This window comes from Eupeodes corollae, chromosome 3, assembly GCF_945859685.1.
Source record: "Eupeodes corollae chromosome 3, idEupCoro1.1, whole genome shotgun sequence".
NCBI lineage: Eukaryota > Metazoa > Arthropoda > Insecta > Diptera > Syrphidae > Eupeodes > Eupeodes corollae.
Genome location: NC_079149.1, coordinates 117,119,629 through 117,139,047, shown reverse-complemented (window position 1 = coordinate 117,139,047; position 19,419 = coordinate 117,119,629). Strand labels below are relative to the sequence as shown.

Sequence of the window (19,419 nt, the reverse complement as noted above, 5' to 3'; positions counted from 1 at the left end):
CAAAAATTTTAACCGCTTGTAAGGTCGAAAGTTTCTCATAGATTTTTAGTCAATCGAAATGAAAGCCTAGAATTCCACAAAAACTTTATTCCCGATTGACTAAAAACCAGATAACAAAGAAGAGTGCAAAATGTTAGGGTTTCTTTTCTTCGTCAAAAGAACAAATATTTTTGGTATCAGAAAGAAAATCTGTGCAATCTTCCGTTAGAATTAATAACAATTCAAAATAAGACAACAATTCCTTCAATTCGACAGACAGGGATGTAAAATGATTATTTTTATTTCTTTTACATATGCTTTTAACTCTTTTCTCTTTCAAATGCTCCTTATCTGAATTTTTAAATTACAAATTATTTATCTTTTTCCTTTTACAAAAAAACACGATTTTCCAATGATCGTTGTATCTACTTAGAGTCCTTGGCTTCCTTGGCGTCTTGCAATGATTTTGTAATAAATAATTTAGCCAAAGACTGTGAGCAGAATTGTGAAATATGTTGGGAATAGGTATTGATTTGTCCGGAAGTGATTGTGGCATTCAATCGAATTGGCACTGGCAGAGGACGGAACTGCTTGAGAACCTCCTCCTCTGGAATTGGATATTCGCCCTTGGATAGACGAACTGCATTTTCAGCAGCTTGTTTAGACAAAGCGCGGTGTTTCTCCTGAAAATAGAAGATGAACAAAAATGTTTATTAGGAGCATAAGAAGGCAGGAGCTCAGTCACTTACCGTTTCCTGCTTGAAGACCATCTGTTGGTACTTATTGTACTTCATGGACTCCTGGTAAAGTTCATCGACTCGGTCAATCAAACAGCGCATATGATTCTCCAACACTGAGGCTGTTCCCAAATCGAGGAAGTTGTGGCCCTGATCCTCAGGAACCATCTCGCTCAACTCGCTCATCATGATGTTGGTCAGAGGCGAATTCTTGATGACAATTGGAATCTCAACAAAGAGGGTTTCATATCCGACCTTGAGCTGACGCAGAGCATCGGGAGTGAAATCGTTCTCCTTGTACATGGCGATGGCCTGTGGAGTCAGACGGTAGGCCTTGAGGGTCAAGAACCCACGAGCTGACTTCTGAGTGTCGTAGATAACAACAACAGACTCCTCGATGCTGGTCTGGTAATGGTATTGCGATTCCAATAAAGGCAACGACAAAAAGTTACCAACATCTGAGCTTTGATACCAGCCGACGTGGAAATGGTCAACATTGACGCGACGCAAACGACGCATCATGGTCAATTGATACATTTCCTCGTCCATGAGCTCATCACTGCTCTTGGGGAAGGGGAAGCAATTGGTGATCTCCAAACGCTTGTCTACCACCAAACCGAGGAGGGCTCCCTGGGCCAGGTCCATGTTGCTGGACTCCTCCTGGCAATGCTTCACCATTTTCATTACAGCCTAAAATTATTCAACAAAAACATAATAAAATTCCATAGATAGAAACATAAAAAAAAACTTTTAAATTTACATTTTTGTTTCATTAGAAATTTGTGAAAAAATAAAACTGCAAAAATTTGCATCTTAACCAAAAATTTTGGTGTGTTGTACACAATTATTTGTGAGCTGTCAAATGTGAACGAAACGTCAAACTTGTCTGGAGAGGTGGTGACAAATTCACCAAACGTGATCTGAGACTTTGCAAATATTTTCACAATTTCAATAAACTTTTGGTGCAACTTTTTACAATTTTTTTAAAAGGTATTTATTGTTTATCAAATTTAACTTACCAATCCATCACATTGTACGTGAGTAATTGTATTATCAGTTTCTTGTTCACGACGAGAATTTCCACCGCGGCCAGCCATTTTTAACCGTGTCAAACGAAAGAAAAACCTGAGTGAAGTTTGTTGCAGTTTCACTTTTTTGTTTCGTTGTTGTTCGAACAAAGTTAACGAAATTAAAAAAAAAGTGATGCCAATTTCATCTTAATTTAAAAAATGGCAGCTGCTGAGCTGCCAAACAAAAATTATGGTTAAAGGTAAACTCTATATCAAGCGTAATATTGTTGATATTTACTAAGCACGGAAAGGATTACTTACAACATTGATTATCAAGTCGTGGGCAAACCAAAGTAATATGTGGTGCCGATTGCAACTTTAAAATGGATGGTACTATTTATTACATTCGGCAATAATTTTGTGTTGTAATCGTCACCTAGGATCAATTAAATTTTGTTTGATATTTTCCCTGGTATTGTTTATAAAACTTAACTTCAATATTCTTCTTAATTATTTGGTGAAATTCTTTCAAAATCCTTCAAAAAGTATATCCTCCACACGTTCTCTTATGCCGTTGCTCATGGGCTAATTCAGATTGACTTTTTTAGCGTGGCCCATGGAACATGATTGGATTTGTTTTATTTTTTGTTGTTGTATTGTAACTTCGTATACTTGTTAACTAATGCGGTAGAACTGTCAAGTTTCCAGTTCAATATTTTTAAAAAATTGTATTAGTATTGGTCGGTAGTAGTATTATCCGTCTAAAAATCCAGATCTGCATATTTGATATTAAATTAACAATCAATTTATTTTGCCCCAAGGAATGCAAAACAGGAGAAAATCGTGTTTATACAGATCTAGATTAAAAATAAATTTATTAGTTTTACCCATGGAAAACCTCATTAATAAGAAATAGTTTGATCTGTATTGACTGTCAATTTTTATTCTGACAGATTGATAATTGCACTTGAGGTCCTCGAGGACCCATTTTTAATTTGTAGTTCCAATTCCAATCCACACGCGGCGGTGCGTAGCTTAGGATGTCTCATCGTTGTTGCTTTAAATCCAAATACATATAATTATTAAACTAATATATTACTAATTTCAATAAAACCAACCAATAAATCATACATGGCGTGGAGTCGCGTGCATATAAATCAATGCATTGTTATTAATTCTTGCATAGATAACTTTTTGGTTTTGGTTTTTTTTTGTGTTTTGTGTATTGTAATGTTTGGTAAGTTTTGTATTGAATTTTTGAGTGGTTAGAATTTTACTTGCATAATATGTTAAATGGCCAGCATTTTCGGCACTAATTAAAACCAAGAGGGATCTTTTGGGGTTTAACCAAAAGTAGCTTCATTCCAATATCCCATTTTCCGTCTTTGTTACGAAAAATTTCACTGCGTACAATTCTTCGTGGTATGTCGAGATTTTTGCTGAGTTGTAGGCCAATTCGACAACAATCTAGACTTTGTTCTTACCTCTGATCCCGTTAATTCCTCCTTCAAACCCTGCATTCATCCATTCAGCTCATTCAAACAACTATTCCTTGATACCAAAAATGCGCATGTCCTTTTATCCGTGTCAATTGTATGTACTCTACTTGAACTTGTCAACGTTTATTCCTTTTTCCACCAAACAAGATGTATACAAATTTCTAGTAACAAAAGAAAAAACTATAAAATTTCCTTAAACAAATGCAAATATGTCGAAATTCATAGCAGATATTAATGAAAGACTTTTCTATTATGTATCGACTGGTGATCTTGATAATGTTATAAAACTTCTCCTAGAAGGAGCTTGTGCAACTAAGAAATCTTCCTGCGGGCGAACAGCTCTGGGACAGGCGGCTTTAAAAGGACATTCGGAAGTGCTGGAAGTTTTACTTCAATCATGCGAAGAGGGTGACACAGTTTTTAGTGAGTTCATTTGAATAATTAATGAAAAATGGTTAACATTGCTTTAACAAACATATAAGTATAGATTCTAGAACTGTTGCCAGATGTTCAGATATGGAAATCGACTATACACCTGATGGCATGGATAATCTAGAATGGGATGACGAAATCGATTTCGATAGTGATTCTTGTACGGCATCAGAACCAGACGAATGTTCATCATTGTACCTGTATTATGCCAAGACTTTCGAACAAACCGGAGCAATTCTTGTAAATAATAATTACGGATCGAAGCGGGAAGATCCACATTCGGTTGATGCTTTGAGTCGTGCTCCTATACACTATGCGGCAGCTTATGGTCACACTGATTGCCTTAGTATATTGTTGCAACACAAATCGCCAGTGGACATAACCACAGCGAAGGGTATAACTCCGTTGCATTTAGCTGTAAATAATGAAGAAATTGTTCGTCTTCTACTCAACCATCGCGCGAATCCGAATAGAAAAACATTTACAACTGGTGAAACTGCTCTGCATATTGCAATTCGCCAGGGGAATCTTCAAGTGGTAGGAGAAATCAATAACAATTCATGAAATTTTTTATTCTATTCTCACGACATATTTTTTCAGGTGGAATTATTGCTCCAATCAGGAGCTTACATCAATGAACCAAACAATCGGGAGTACACACCTCTGATGTGTGCTATTGAATTGGACGCCGATGAAATTGCATTTAGTCTTGTAAGCAAAGGGGCCAAACTGAATCAAGAGGACTGTAACGGTCATACGGCACTTTATCTTGCCGTTGCTCGAAACAAAGTCAATCTCGCTGGGTATCTACTGCAGCACGGAGCTCGTCTTTTAATCTCCCACTATCTGCTACACAAGTGCGTCAAGCATGACTATCACGAAATGGCTAGACTCCTACTGGCCCACGGTGCTGGGGATAATTTGAATGTGCGAGATTTGGCTGGATGTACGGCAATATTTTTGGCCATATTCAGTTGCAATGCCGAGATGTTGGAGTGTCTGTTAGAGAATGCCAAAAGAAGAGGTGTACAACCAATCGATAAAAGTTCAAATGAAATGTACTACGCGGTTCAATATGCCGAATCGGTTCAACGATTTGGGAGAGTTGCTAGGGTTCTGTTGGCATATGGAGTGCCATTGAATAGTAGCGGGACGTCGTGTTGTACGACTCCGCTGACCAGAGCTATTGTGCTGAAGAAACTGGATATTGCAGAGTTCTTGATCAAGGAGGGTGCTGATGTGAGCATCATTTGTACGGACCATGTAGCTGATACACTGAGAGTAGCCTTGAGGGCATCTTACCTGAATTTATTGATATTGCTGGGTAAGTCTTAGTCATTCACATCAAGTCTTATCGGCGACTTTCATGAGCCAAATTTCCTTCGATTATTTTTATTCTACTGATTTTTGTTTGAGGAAGGTTTCGATAGATCCATTGGGTGCTTTAATGGTGAATTAAATTTCCCTTCAAATTTTGTCCTCTAGGAAATTTAAAATACCCATTTCCTTGAGACCTTACATTTGGCATATTGAAGTGAGATCCCAAAATCCCTGAAAACTCAATTTATAAAATATTAAAGCTATGGTCATTTTGAAGAGTCCTAAATTCTTTGAAACTCAATTTATAAAATAAAAAAGCTAAGGTCAATAAAATGTCCCTCAGGACTTCTCCCATTGTGAATGATTCGGCAAAAGAAATCTTACAAGAAACAGGGAAAAAGTAGAAGTGACTTAAGTTGTTGTCGATGGGAAATATTTTGAGGGAAATTTTACCCAAGATAAGGGAAATTTGTAGGGGAACATTTTCATCAATACTACTTTCCATATTTTTTCCAACTTACTTAAGTATTCCCAACTTTTTCTTACAGTCCATGCTGGTCTCAATAAATCACTCTTTCAACCGGTGACACGTCACAAACCCCATTGGAATGCCCAGCGACAAGATCTTGAATCATGGATAACCTATCAGTGCCGCAATCCGTTGTCATTGCAAAGTTTAAGTCGAATTCAAATAAGAAAACTTTTAATCAAAAATCTGGACAAACAAATTGCCAATACGAATAATCACAACGAATCACGATTACGTATGCTAATAAAACAAACCGGAATACCGATTCCATTACAAAAGTACTTGGCTGAGTTTGACGATTTACCAAGAATTTAGCCAAGTTTAATTTTTTGGTTTTTAATTGTTGATGACGATGATGATGAATGTTAACAATTTATATACTATTAGAGTTCAAAAATGTTGAGTCAATAATAAAAATAATTAAGTAAACAAAAATTGAGAAAAAAACACGTCAATAAATGCATTTACTAGATAAAGAAATAGTTTTGTTTTATTTTCAATATTTCTGTTTTTGTTTTTCTTTTCCACATTAATTCTCCTGTCTTTTTAACATGCTTAACAAAGTTTTATACATATGTATATATATATATTTATTTTATATAAGGTATGTTTATTTATTTTAATTTTTTGTATGTATTTCTCTTGTTTTTTTTAATTGTATGTTTATTGTATTTTTATGTTAGGTATGTGAAAATATTGAAATACGAAAAAAGATTTTGGTAATACTTTTTTGTTAGTGGTGATTTTTGTTTTATTTCTATGAAATATTTTAAATGTTCTTGGACAGTTTTAATTTTAATAATTAACAAAGCAAAATGAAAATAAATTTTAATAATAATTTAAGGTTTAAGCAAAAATTTAAAATCATCATTCGCATTTCGTGGAATTACATCAAATGGTATTTGATCTTTTTTATCTTTAACAATTTTTAGATTAGGTTGCAAGTCGATGAGATAGTTGGTAACGCTTACATGGCTATTAGAAGCAGCACGATGGAGAGCTGTTTGTCCATCCTCATCTTGCAGCAGAGGATTAGCTTTAGCTTTGATAAGTAATTCAACAATATTCAAATGACCTATGAAGTATATATCGTAAATAATTCGATTATGATAACTCTTTTTAACTTACCCATCATAGCAGCTCGATGAAGTGGAGTTGCACCACCGTTTGTAACGGCATTTACATCTGCACCACCGACATTTATGAGAAGATTGCAGATATCCTCGTTGCCATTTCGAGCTGCATAATGGAGAGCTGTATAACCAAAGTTATCACGTTCCATTGTTTTGCCAAGGCCAATAAAGCTTCTAACTCTATCGACTTCATTGTAGATTGCTAAAAAAATATGATAATAAGTATTTCTCAAAAATATTTGAGATAGAAGACATAAGTACAAAAAATGATGCAAATTTCTGCGATTACTGTCACTAACTACGAATTTGTTTTTAAATTTTAAATCACTGTTTCTGTTTGCTTCTGTAGATATTTTTTTTATTATTTGCTCCGATATAGATTTTCTCATTTTGTGGAAGCATTAAAAAATTAATAACCTAACCAAGCTGGTGCTGGCAGGAAATTCGGGACTTGAGTGTTAAATTGCGCTAGGGAGAAAAGACTTATGGATAATTGTTTTCTTCGTATGTTAGGCAAAACAATACGGTGGATTTTGAACGTCTTGCCAATCCTTCTCTTGGATTTTGTACTTCTTGCTCTTACTCCTGTGAACAACAACTCTTAATATGATTAGAGTAAAACACAGGGGTGCCAGCACGTAACTTTATACAATCGAGGATTGTCGATCGTCGATCAACTCGATACAAATTATTTTTGACAGCAAGTAATTTAAGACGAGTTAAAAAAGTCATTGAGTTTCAATTTTAAGTTGTTTTCGAAATGTTTTTCTTTGATTCGGAAAGTGGAAGTGAAGGCGAAAAAGTGTACTGTGCTAATAGGAAGAGATACGGATACACACTTTTCTTGCATTTTTAAGTATTGCAATGGGAGGGAAAAACAGAGTTGGTTAAAGCATTCTACATTTTGAATATCGGTTAACAAAAGAATATCTATATTTGACAATTAGTCTGAAGTTGGACTAAATTAGATAATAGATTGTTTGAAGGGGAAGGGGTAGTAATTTAAAATCAAATTTTCGAAGTTCCTTTTAGGACAGATTATAGGGACATCTTCAAATATGTGAATTTTATATATGTGCACATTTTAAATAAAAAAGAGTTTCTTATTTAGATAAGAAGAGGTACAACGGTTTCTTACATAGTCGGTCGGTCGAAATATTAAACCCTTAACAGTTATTTAGAGCAATGTTGAATATGAGATTAATCTATAGAAGGTGCTCGATTTTTGAAGCATTAAATGCCAATAAGCGACTGGCCTGTTGCCTGAAATAGTTTCCATGTACAATAATTAGCAATTCGCAGTTAATGGCACTTACAAATGTAAATAAAATAAAATAATAATTCTTAAATAAATCTTGCCCATTTTTCATAATACATATATAAGATAATAGAGCCTTGAAAAAGATTTTGTATGTATCTTACTAACCTGCATTCCAGATGCCGCGTTCAAAATCTAATTCCGAAAGTGTCTGCTGTACTGTAGACGCATGTTGACTACATCCACAATCCGCCGCGTGTTCCATTTTAGTATGTTCTTTTTTTGATCAATTTTTATCACACTGAATTAAATATGTATGTTTTGTTTTAAACAATTTTTTTTTCTTTTAAAAGAAATAAACAAGATATAGGTGTAAATAATACAAACAAATTTATAACTATGTAATTACTTAGTATTTTCAAGTCACAAGAAAATAACTAAATCGAAAAATCACTGTTTTCAAGTCCTTCAAGCGTCTTTTTTTATTTTGTTTTGTTTGTATTTGAATATTTAATTATTCTTGAAAGAAAGTTAAAGATTATTTTTAATTTATTGCACAGATTCTTTAATGTGAAGTCTAAACTTCACGTTGCATGGTCCAGACAATTTCTGCTTCACCAGTACTGCAAATTACTTTATAGCCCAATTGACTCAATGTATTGATTAGTTGCATTGGTGGTGTATTGATCATAACTCCATTAACAATATTTGTAGTACCGTTTTCGAAACGTTTCGATAGGGCCAATACTTCGTCACTATTTAATCCAAAAACAGCGGTGGTACGATCATGCAGAGAACCCTTAATGCTAATATACGTATAAATGTCTTCCTGGCTAACTATCGGCACTGGAATGGTTACAACATTTGTACTACACGGTACCGGTGCTGGAACATTATTTGTTGGTGTTCCCGAAGCTGGTGGAGTTGCTGGAGCAGCTTGGGTAGTTCCAGGTGCTGGTACAGCAGCTGTTGTTGAAGTTACTAAGGCTGATAGTGGTGCTGACGATGGCTTTGCAGTTTGTCTCGTTAAACATTCCATAATAGAGATGTATTATTTTTGTATTGTATTGAAATTAAAAAACAACTCTTTTTGTTTACCTTTTTTTCGTTTTTGTTTTTTTTTGTGTGTGATGAGTAAAATTAAAAAAAAAACTCCAAAATCAATAAAAAGGATTTTGAATTTGAATTAGATAAGAAATAGAATTAGTTTTTTTTTTTGTAGAGAGTCTTTTGGGTTGATTTTTAGTTGTCTATTAGTTATTGTGGCGTTGGCTTGTGTTTTTCTTTATGGTATGATTAAATATTTATTCAGGTGAATCGACTTTATGATAGTTTCCGAAAACACCGGCTTCTCGATCGATATTCGATAGATTCTCTCTTACAACTGATGTATCTGATGTTTCTATTGGTTCTGGTTCACGGAATTCCTTACGCATAGTCCACATGTACTCATTGTAGTCTTGCTTAACTGATGTCGATGAAGATGCAACCACTCGGAATCCAAGAATCTTAAGAATTTTATTTGTATTAAAAAACAACTGATAGAGCAAATATAAAATAAATTGAATATATTTACCTCAAGCGCTGATAAAACACGACATGGATGAACTAAATAGACTATTGTTGACTCATCGGTGTAGCCACCACAAGAAAATTGATTCAATTGCTCAGTCTCATCCGCTAAACAAAAGATAAAAAAGTATGAATACAAAATAAAGCTATATAACCATTTATAAAATAGTAATTGAATTAAAAAGATAATGCAGCAGTAACTAACAGATAAGTTAACAAAATAAATGTCTTCTATTTTTTTACGCTGTCCTATGCTGCGTCTTGATATGACACGACTACACCATGGAAACTCACTGAACTGATGCAGAAAGCACACAAATAGGGACACATAAAAACACCAAAAAAGCCCCTACTTTAAAATTCTTTTTGTTTTTGTATTAGGTACTTCAACAACAAAATACCATCGAATCAACTGCACCGAAGCAAAAGTAATGGAAAATCTTATTAAAAAAAAGTAGGCACGCAAGTTCTATATTGTTTTTTGGATAATGTGCGCTCTCTTATTCAATCGATAAATCGATTAGTCGTTAAAAATATTACAAGTGCACTAGCAAAACCACAAAATATACACTTTCACGTGCTCTCTTCAATAAAAAATACCTATTCCTAAACAATTAAAACCTACAACATTTAATGAAAATATGAGCCACACACATAACGAGCTCCTCTAGAGAAACAATAAAAATTAACATAGGAATAGGTATCTTTTGTTTTATTCATTTTTGTTTTTGTTGTTGATTGTGTCAACTCTCATAAAGTAAATCGTTTTGTGACGAGCCACAATATTTGTTATACATACATACATTCATACTCGTATATGCGGATATATAGAAGGAGCACTTTTCTTATACAGAATGTAGGCTTTAGGGGAAATTGGATTAAGTGAGATATGAACTTGTTGATTGCTTCCAATGGTGCCATTATAGCTTTTATGTATTGAAATCTGTTTATTATTCCTCTAGAGAGAAAACTAAGGTGATTAGTTTTAGTTCTAGTCAAATTTGGATTTATGACTTTACTTAGTGGAATACTAATTGCTTTGAAAAAAAAAAAACAACAAAGGGCGTGCAAAGTTTGTTATGGTTTTGATATATTTATATACTTACAACCCTAATAGAAGGATAATGGATAATGGTTCATCAGCAATATGACAATTTTCTGTCATTTAGCAGACATTTTATTTGACCCTTACTTATTGTATCAAAACATGGTCTTCTTTTTTGCAGGTACTATAAAGTGTTTATAGTGCACGTGGCACTGGCATCACGTGGCGCCATCTTTGCCAGCCCTTGCACACAGAAATAAAAGGTTGAGATACACTTATTTATGTATTGCTAAAAAAGGACTTTTCGAATTTAAAATCTTTAAACATTTGAACAACTATGCAGGACAAATTTGAGAACTATTTTAACAAATTAAGTTTAAATAAACAAATTTCTATTCAGATTATTATACTCTATCATGGACCTCGGGATGACCTGGCTTCCTTCCTATTAATCCTGATTTTGAAACGCAAGCATTAGGGACCAACCACGACATAATGGCTTTTGATAGTTTGGCACCAAGCTCTCTTATCGAAAATGAGTGCATTTGGTATTGATGAATCCCTTCTTCGTTGGGTTAGAAATTAACTTTCGGACCGTTCAATTCAAGTAGTATTGGACGGGTTCAAATCAGATATTCACAGAATAAACGATGGTGTGCCCCAGGGCTCCGTTTTGTCTCCGACGCTCTTCCTTATTTTTATAAATGATCTTTCGTCCGAAACTTCTAACCCCCTAAATTGTTTCGCGGATGACAGTACCATTAGCTTCTCATATTCGTTTTTAGTTTCTGATCCTTCTTTTTCGAATGTGGAGTATCAACGGTGGGGTATGATAAGCTCATTAAATTCTGATCTTGACAGCATTGTCCAATGGGGAATCAAAAACCGTGTAGAATTTAATGCTTCGAAAACTCAATGCTGTCTACTGTCGCAAAAGTGTAACCCTCCCCCAATGCCACTATCCATGAGTGGTACTTGCATCGAGGAGACTGAACAGCTATCAGCCCTAGGTATGTGCAACCACTTGTTGTGGAGTGATCACATATTTGACATCGCCAAAAATGCTGCTAAGTGTTAAGGTTTTCTCCGATGATGCAAGAAGTTTTTTACCCCTTCTGATCTGGCTATAACTTATAAAGCCTATATTCGTCCCAAACTTGAGTACAATACCCATATTTTCGCGGTTGCTCCTATAACCCACTTGAGTCTCTTGGACAGAATTCAAAAGAGAGCTCAAAAAATGATAGAAGACCGTTGTCTAACTGAAACTTTTGCATATCTCGAGCACCGTCGTAAGGTTTCATGTCTATCATTATTTTTTGCTACTTCCATAAGCAATGCTCTAATGAAATAGCCATTTGCATTCCTCCCCTCAAACAATTCAACCGTAATACTCGTTCTTTTACAAATTCCCATCAGTTTACTCTTGAGCCCAATTTCGGTCGTACTGTAAAGTACAGAGATTCTTTTCTTAGTCACACTTTATTAATAATAAATTCGATGGACATGGCCTTAAAGCCAGCCAGTTCAGAATACTTTCTAATTCTTCAAAAGCCAACTGAAATTTAGATCTTTGCCACATGCCCTCGACATCGCTCCTATCGATAATTGCAACCAAGACTTTGCCCTTTACGATATCGATAAAAGTGAACTGAACATTTTAAGAATAGAGGAGAAAAATTCAATATAATGGATTATAATGACTCATAAAATTTAAGACAAAACTGAAAATCTCTGTGCTTCCAAATAAGAATATAAGAGAAATAATGAGTTATTTATTCCCTATAAAGCTTCTTAGAAGTCATACAAAATAAAGTACACTTCTCGCAATACTAAACAAAAACAAATCAGATTCCATAAACCTTAAATGAACTGGAAAAGATGTCATTTAAGGAAACTCCCCAATGTCAAAGAGATACACTTCGCGTCGTAAAACTTCATATATCATTTAAATTGTTTTGTAAATATTTTACTCTTTAAATGCCAAATAGTCAATCGTTTTTTGTTTTTGTTTTATAAAGATTACGATAAAATAAAGTGCACAATAATTCATAAACACAATTGACTTTTCGATTGAAGATAGATAATCAGCATAAAATGCGGCTACCTTGAATAAAACCATATCAGATTTCAATCATTCATTTATATAAAATAGGCAAAATACAAAGTAGTTTAAGAATAATCATTTTGTTTGCCAAAATTGAATACATTTATGTACAAGAATAAAAATGAAAAAGAAGCGCAAATTTATATGGTAACATTTAAAAAGAAAAAAAATAAAAAGAAAAAAAAAACAACGAAAGCTTTTTTTTATAATTTATCAGTTAAATAAATTTACCTTTCAATCCAGAGACAAGAACACGCCAGGGGTACTTATGACTGTATGAAGCTAAGTTACCCCGAATTATGATGTATGGCATTTGAGATTATTTCGTAATGCCACCAAAAATCTTTCTCTTTCCCCAAGTTCTTATATCTTCACTAGAATTCCGAAAAACGTTTTTTTGTTTGTTTTTGTTTTAAATATAAAACAACATACGTAAAAAATACTACTTCGTTTTTTTTTTAATATAATCAAATGCAGTTTATGCAAAAAAAGATACAAAATAATAAAAACTACTTCTACTATTCAACTGAATTGAAGTGAACATAGAAAACTAAATAAATGAGCAACGGCGGCGGTTTACTCTACACTAAACTAAAACATGCTTTTTTACTACGTAGTGCTGCTTTCTCTCGCCTTTATTTCCTCCTAGCAGTCTTCATCAGGTTAAGTAAATATGGGGGTGAGTTGTGCTGGAGAAGAGTTAGAGGTTCACTATAGGTACCCACCGGCATCCGTAAAAGTGACGCGAACCGAAGACCAACAGTGACAGCTAAAAGCACACAACACACAAAACCCACACTAGGTGCTCAACGAAAAAAAAAAACATAATAATAATAATAAAAAAAGAAAAATAATGATTAACAACAAAGTTTGCGTGTTTCGGAATATGGGGAGTGTTAAGTAAAAAAAAAATCAGAAAGAAAATATAAACAAAACAATACGAACAGTCAGTGACGCAGATCCAGAAACTGAATGACTCGAGTCGCACGTATGTACATAATTCATATTGCTCAAGTGGATTTATAATTTAGTATTTAAGGAAAGACAACTTTAGGAAATAACGTGCACTTTGACAAAAAAAAATATATAGATGCATAAATAAAAAAGTAGCTAGCAAGATTTAAAAAATCATGATTCGTTTTAAACTGACTTTTGGAAAGACTACCTACACTAAACTAAAGAAATGAAAAAAGAAAATATCCAATGAGGTGTTTGAATCGCCTGCGTAAGTAGAAATCGTGGTCAAAACGTGGCGTAGAATATAACGTACATTGCTTTTGTCTTGGGATCCTTAACTGGAAAACATCTGCTAGCCATGAAGTAGATGGAGCGAGGAAGCCAAAACCAGACAACAGTTTGTCGAGATGATAACGTTTGAATGGCAAAAGGAACACTATAGTCTTTCGACTTGACTTCAGCTAATCTCCATCTTGCAAGATAAAAGTACAATTTATGGCTGAATCACAAACATGATTCAGCTTCGTCTTCACCTGACGTTTTCGAGTTCAGCCATAGGAATTCAATGCATGCTATCACAATGGAGCTTCGACCTCACGTTTCGTTTGACAATCGTAAGGAAAAGAACGTAATGTGACTCCAAACGGAAGCTCTAGTTTAATTATCTGAAGATTTGCTGTAAAAAATGTCAACAAACAAAATATTTTTATTGGATGAAATAATAGAAATGTCATTCAAAGCAACCTCGAAGCAGGCCCACCGTAACGCAGACGAAGCCGAAGTTGAAGCGTTTTTGTGATTCAGTCATTAAAGTCTAGGTATGCAAGCAGTCTTCTAAAACATGCTTTCTGATTGTTTTTGAAGTTGTTGAAGTTAGCTGTCAAAAATGACAGCTGTTTCCCGCTATAATCCTATCCAGAAAGACAATCAAAAAGATAAGAAATCCAGAGAGGGATCTGCGTTACAAACTTATGAAAATTTAGTTTTGGACGAGCGCATTTTGCACAACAATTATATATTTGATCTTATGCTTCAATATTTCGAAATCGAGCTGTCAACTGCTGATGTGATGTTATGCTAATAATCAGGAAATAATTGAAGCTGTCGTTAAAGTGAAAGAATGCGCTACTGCGAACCCAGCTCTGACCATAATACCTACATGAAACATTCGTGAAAAACCACTTCTCCAAATTATATAATGGCGATGAAGAACCAAATTCCGCTGTAAGGGAGATAGAACCACTCAACCTAGGCGACGCAGATCAACAATTCCGCCTACCTAGTTTAATTATCTGAAGATTTGCTGTAAAAAATGTCAACAAACAAAATATTTTTATTGGATGAAATAATAGAAATGTCATTCAAAGCAACCTCGAAGCAGGCCCACCGTAACGCAGACGAAGCCGAAGTTGAAGCGTTTTTGTGATTCAGTCATTAAAGTCTAGGTATGCAAGCAGTCTTCTAAAACATGCTTTCTGATTGTTTTTGAAGTTGTTGAAGTTAGCTGTCAAAAATGACAGCTGTTTCCCGCTATAATCCTATCCAGAAAGACAATCAAAAAGATAAGAAATCCAGAGAGGGATCTGCGTTACAAACTTATGAAAATTTAGTTTTGGACGAGCGCATTTTGCACAACAATTATATATTTGATCTTATGCTTCAATATTTCGAAATCGAGCTGTCAACTGCTGATGTGATGTTATGCTAATAATCAGGAAATAATTGAAGCTGTCGTTAAAGTGAAAGAATGCGCTACTGCGAACCCAGCTCTGACCATAATACCTACATGAAACATTCGTGAAAAACCACTTCTCCAAATTATATAATGGCGATGAAGAACCAAATTCCGCTGTAAGGGAGATAGAACCACTCAACCTAGGCGACGCAGATCAACAATTCCGCCTACCCGACCTAGACGAGCTATATCTAAACTGAAGTCAAACAAAGCTGCTGCAGTTGACGGCATCGCTGCCAAACTATTTAAAGCAGCAGGCGATGACTTGGTTGGGAGCATGCACCAACTCATCTACAAAATATGGTCGGAAGAAAGCATTTCTGATGAGTGGAATCTCGGCATAGTGTGCCCGATACAAAAGAAAGGAGACCCTCTAAACTGCGCCAACTACAGAGTCATCAGTCTCATTAACATTGCATATAAGATCCTTTCTTCCAGATCTTGGAAATAACCCAGGAGCTTCAAATCGATACCCACCATATATTTATCGATTTTAAAGCCGCGTGAGACAGCATCTATAGGGAACAGCTCCACAGAGCAATGTCTAGTTTTGGCATGCCTGTCAAATTTATCCGTTTGTGCAGAATGACGATGGAGAATGCACGCTGCTCTATCATGGTCGGAAAAGATCTTACCGATGCATTTGATGTCAAAAAAGGATTTAGACAAGGCGATGCACTGTCATGCGACTTCTTCAACATCGTTCTGGAAAGAATTGTGCAAAACTCAACCGTCAACACTAGAGGCACAATCTTCCAAAGGTCTATCCAATTACTCGGATACGCAGATGATATTGACATAATTGGAAGATCAAAGCGTGATGTCAGTGGAGTGTTTTTGAGCATTGCGACGGAAGCGAAGAAGATGGGTTTAGTGGTCAATGAGGGCAAGACCAAGTATATGCTGTCATCAAAAAGGGACATTGAACAACGACGTCTTTGACAAAACGTCACAGCTATAACTTCGAGGTAGGTAATCTACCTATGCACCGCTATAAACACACACAACGACACCAGCGCTGAAATCAAACGAAGAAAAACTCTTGCAAATCGCTGCTTCTTTGGACTTGAAGGCAATTGAGAAGCAAAGTGCTCTGTCGAACATCTAAAATCACCATCTATAAGACACTAATCATCCCGGTTCTCTTTTATGGCGCTGAGGCCTGGACCCTGTCAAAGAAAGATAAGAGCGTCTTAGGATGCTCCGATAGAAGAATTCTTCTGATGATTTTGGTCCAGTACGCATAGATGGAGAGTGGAGGAGAAGATATAACGACAAACTGTACGGGCTGTACAGCAACACTGACCTAGTTAGCAGAATTAAAGTTCAACGAATGGACATCAACGCTCCAGCCCGGCGAAGTAGAGGAAAACCGCGACGCAGGTGGGTGAAGACCTCAATCAACTTGGCGTGCGAAACAGGAGACAGCTAGCTAGGGACCGAGCTGGCTAGGGACGCGTGTTGGTTAAGGGCCAGGTCCAACCCGGATTGTAGCGCCAACTTAAGTAATTAAGAAAGTAAGTTATTTGTGACCTTGATGAATTCTGTCAGTATAGTTTCCTAAGCGATAGAGACGATTTAATACTTAAAACTCAACACCCAACTCTGTAAAGCTAGGTATAAAAGACAAATCTAACTCTCTTCAGTGTTCTTTTTTAACATATTCCCGTTTTTATAGCGTACACTTATTCATAACGCACATAATTCAATAACATTCTACCTTGGGCCAGTCGTTTGATGCGCTTCTAAGAGCAATTTTATTTAATTACATTATTTTTCATACTTCTCTCCACATAAATATAGGGATTTATGACACATCACCTTGGCGACTAAGCCGATCAAAATGACAACGGCTAGTGTTAGTTTCTAGATGGTTTCACTACATGAGCCAATGCTCTATCAATGAATAGGTCGTTGGTAAGACAAAAATAACTAATATTCTATTTGTTCATTGCCTCCTTTTAGATTTTATTTTATGCATTGTTGTAGAAAATGATTTTTTTTAGCCCTTTGAAAAAATCCTTCCGTGTTCTGCTTCTTAATTGTTACCATTTTATTGGAAAAATGATACTTTTTTTAAGATTCAAACGGCAAACCTCAATTAGTAGTAAAAAATAAACATTTTAATTTGTAATCGAAAGCAACCATCGCAAAATGTTAACATTTTTTTTTAATTAATTCTAAAATGAAAATGCGACATCATTTCTGCTAATCTTACGACGAACGACTCGAATAATATAGTTTGCATGTAAATTACACTAAAACAAGGCAATTTTACTGCCCATTGTGATTCAGACTCGGCCCACATTCATTATGGTTGTAGTCAGTGACAGTGTAAAGTAGAAGCTAGTCAGTCAATAGGGAGGAATTCTCATCCTTATGTTTTTGTTTCTAGCAGCACGAGTCTGTCTGAATTGAGTTTGTTGTGCAAACAAGGAGTGGTGTAACGCTTGCTGCACTAACCAAGGATAACAAATATTTACACTAAATGACTTTGCAGAAACAAATCAATAATAGTTACAACCTCATTTTATGACTGCCTAGGTACACCAGGACCAAATACGTTAAACAACACAGAATAAAAAGCAACACGAAGAAGGGCGACGACCGACAACCCACGACCCTCTGAGAATTCGTTTAGGAAAACAAAATTGCGGTGCAGGAGGAGTTAAGTAAGTGTATTCTATGTTACACGTGTGTAGGTATGAAAAAGGAAGGAAAATACATTTTGGTCACCAAGATACAACTTTCTGTGGCAATGTAAAATAATAAGGAAAATTTAATTAAGAAAATGCCAAGAGTCTCAAACGGCACAACGAGGACCAGGAGGAAGAGGAGGATGATAAAACAACAAAAACGCACAACACAAAATAATGAGAAACATAACAAACAAAACAATAAGGTCAGACAAGGTAGTTTGATGGTTAGGACTATGGTTTGGCTACTTACTAACTGCGATGGTGCTGTGAGTTTTACGACAAAAGCGCTAAATGACATCATTCGTTGGGAAATGAATAAAAATGCGAAATGGAAATTAATATAAATTTAAATTATAAAAACAACTAAAGCAAAACTTGGTTGTTAATTGAATTACAAATCAAGTGACGCATTAAGAAAAATAATGTGCAATAAGATTTGATAAAGAAAAATAACATGGACAAGAGCAAAAACAAGTGGCGTAGCGTAGAAGCGAGTTACTTTTCCAAGTTGTGTTTTGTTAATTAGTAAAAATGAAAATAATAAATTTTGTAAATGAACTGCAGGAGGATTGGGGGAGGTGGCGAATGCAGGGCCTTGTGTCTGGACCTAAAGTGGTTGCCCTGCTACACCACCAAGTCACCAAAATCAAAAAAGATAAAAACCAAATATAGATAATTTATTTAGACAGCAAATCAACTTCAGAATGTAGGTACTTACCTTGGAATGATGAAATGCTTTATGAGAAAAAAAAATGCACTCAATGTAAAATTTAAATAGCAAAGCAATAGAGATTTTTTAAGAAAATGCACAGCAGAGATTTACAAGTAATTTATTGAACTTGGTTTATAATTTTTGTATGTAACTATATTAAAAATTGAGGTCGAAATCAGCGAACAAACTGGAATTAATTTTGCACAACTTAACTTCAACTTGTAATAAATTTTGCGATTCGTTTCGAAAGACGAACTTTCATCGAAAAACAATGACGGTACAATTAGAATGAAAAATTTAAGTAGTAGGTGGTACATTAATGTGAGGAAATTTTAAGGCTACTCAACACTTTTATGGGAAAGATTATAGGAAGAAATATCGTAATTTTTACATTTTTTCTTTATTCTTCAATTTCGTTGCTTTGTTGACTTTTTTGCCACTTTTTGTTCTAGAATGTCATTAAAATTTTGGTGCGACTGTCCATTACCGCAGAACGAATTTCATCCTGCTATTTTTTGTAAAGTTAGGTAGGGGTCTCAGTAGAACATGTTTAAAATATTAAGGCGAGGAACATGTTTAAAATATTAAGGCGAGGAAAAAAATATTTTCTTTTTCGGATATAACCCTACTTTTTTTGTATTTAATTTTTTGAGCTTAAAACAAGTTTTTTTTAATTGATAGAACGGCGTACTAAC

General features: G+C 35.0%; 5 protein-coding genes across 7 annotated transcripts; 1 reads left to right on the top strand and 4 right to left on the bottom strand.

Moving 5' to 3' along the window:
• Positions 1-242: 242 nt before the first annotated feature.
• LOC129952589 (eukaryotic translation initiation factor 3 subunit H) lies at positions 243-1,893 on the bottom strand. Its single transcript, XM_056065260.1, has 3 exons — positions 1,736-1,893; positions 729-1,406; positions 243-662 (listed from the first exon to the last, which is right to left on the bottom strand). Exons 1-3 carry the CDS (start codon positions 1,811-1,813, stop codon positions 405-407), a joined length of 1,014 nt encoding a protein of 337 aa, XP_055921235.1. The 5' UTR covers positions 1,814-1,893; the 3' UTR covers positions 243-404.
• Positions 1,468-5,986, top strand: LOC129952588 (poly [ADP-ribose] polymerase tankyrase-2). 3 transcript variants are annotated; one of them, XM_056065259.1, is made up of 5 exons: positions 1,468-1,706; positions 3,523-3,648; positions 3,713-4,194; positions 4,258-4,981; positions 5,526-5,986. In XM_056065259.1, the coding sequence occupies exons 3-5, from the start codon at positions 3,742-3,744 to the stop codon at positions 5,819-5,821; spliced, it is 1,473 nt and encodes a 490-aa protein (XP_055921234.1). In that variant the 5' UTR covers positions 1,468-1,706; positions 3,523-3,648; positions 3,713-3,741; the 3' UTR covers positions 5,822-5,986. The 3 variants fall into 3 exon arrangements, with proteins under 3 accessions (XP_055921234.1, XP_055921232.1, XP_055921233.1); XM_056065257.1 differs by lacking the exon at positions 1,468-1,706 and adding an exon at positions 2,729-2,963; XM_056065258.1 differs by lacking the exon at positions 1,468-1,706 and having other exon boundaries at positions 3,169-3,648.
• LOC129952590 (ankyrin repeat domain-containing protein 39) lies at positions 5,966-8,439 on the bottom strand. Its single transcript, XM_056065261.1, has 4 exons — positions 8,307-8,439; positions 8,066-8,240; positions 6,635-6,841; positions 5,966-6,581 (listed from the first exon to the last, which is right to left on the bottom strand). Exons 2-4 carry the CDS (start codon positions 8,160-8,162, stop codon positions 6,346-6,348), a joined length of 540 nt encoding a protein of 179 aa, XP_055921236.1. The 5' UTR covers positions 8,163-8,240; positions 8,307-8,439; the 3' UTR covers positions 5,966-6,345.
• Positions 8,307-8,943, bottom strand: LOC129952591 (uncharacterized). The gene has a single exon (XM_056065263.1). It carries the CDS (start codon positions 8,934-8,936, stop codon positions 8,475-8,477), a length of 462 nt encoding a protein of 153 aa, XP_055921238.1. The 5' UTR covers positions 8,937-8,943; the 3' UTR covers positions 8,307-8,474.
• A 125-nt stretch (positions 8,944-9,068) lies between these two features.
• On the bottom strand, positions 9,069-18,994 carry LOC129952592 (uncharacterized). The gene is made up of 4 exons (XM_056065264.1): positions 18,731-18,994; positions 12,853-12,995; positions 9,474-9,577; positions 9,069-9,405 (listed from the first exon to the last, which is right to left on the bottom strand). The coding sequence occupies exons 2-4, from the start codon at positions 12,932-12,934 to the stop codon at positions 9,202-9,204; spliced, it is 390 nt and encodes a 129-aa protein (XP_055921239.1). The 5' UTR covers positions 12,935-12,995; positions 18,731-18,994; the 3' UTR covers positions 9,069-9,201.
• Positions 18,995-19,419: the final 425 nt, after the last annotated feature.

Excerpts from the sequence above, each read along its gene's own strand:
- LOC129952591 (XM_056065263.1), bottom strand. The coding sequence starts at position 8,936 with ATGGAATGTTTAACGAGACAAACTGCAAAGCCATCGTCAGCACCACTA.
- LOC129952592 (XM_056065264.1), bottom strand. The coding sequence starts at position 12,934 with ATGCCATACATCATAATTCGGGGTAACTTAGCTTCATACAGTCATAAG. Across the intron at positions 9,578-12,852 it reads TCTTGTCTCTGGATTGAAAG|CGGATGAGACTGAGCAATTG; the intron begins GTAAATTTATTT and ends TCTTTTGTTTAG. Across the intron at positions 9,406-9,473 it reads GTGTTTTATCAGCGCTTGAG|ATTCTTGGATTCCGAGTGGT; the intron begins GTAAATATATTC and ends AAAATTCTTAAG.
- LOC129952589 (XM_056065260.1), bottom strand. The coding sequence starts at position 1,813 with ATGGCTGGCCGCGGTGGAAATTCTCGTCGTGAACAAGAAACTGATAAT. Across the intron at positions 1,407-1,735 it reads ACGTACAATGTGATGGATTG|GCTGTAATGAAAATGGTGAA; the intron begins GTAAGTTAAATT and ends GAATAATTTTAG. Across the intron at positions 663-728 it reads TGGTCTTCAAGCAGGAAACG|GAGAAACACCGCGCTTTGTC; the intron begins GTAAGTGACTGA and ends TTCTATTTTCAG.
- LOC129952590 (XM_056065261.1), bottom strand. The coding sequence starts at position 8,162 with ATGGAACACGCGGCGGATTGTGGATGTAGTCAACATGCGTCTACAGTA. Across the intron at positions 6,842-8,065 it reads ACGCGGCATCTGGAATGCAG|CAATCTACAATGAAGTCGAT; the intron begins GTTAGTAAGATA and ends ATATTTTTTTAG. Across the intron at positions 6,582-6,634 it reads TCATCGAGCTGCTATGATGG|GTCATTTGAATATTGTTGAA; the intron begins GTAAGTTAAAAA and ends TATACTTCATAG.
- LOC129952588 (XM_056065257.1), top strand. The coding sequence starts at position 2,858 with ATGGCGTGGAGTCGCGTGCATATAAATCAATGCATTGTTATTAATTCT. Across the intron at positions 2,964-3,522 it reads TTTGTGTATTGTAATGTTTG|AAGGAGCTTGTGCAACTAAG; the intron begins GTAAGTTTTGTA and ends AACTTCTCCTAG. Across the intron at positions 4,982-5,525 it reads GAATTTATTGATATTGCTGG|TCCATGCTGGTCTCAATAAA; the intron begins GTAAGTCTTAGT and ends TTTTTCTTACAG.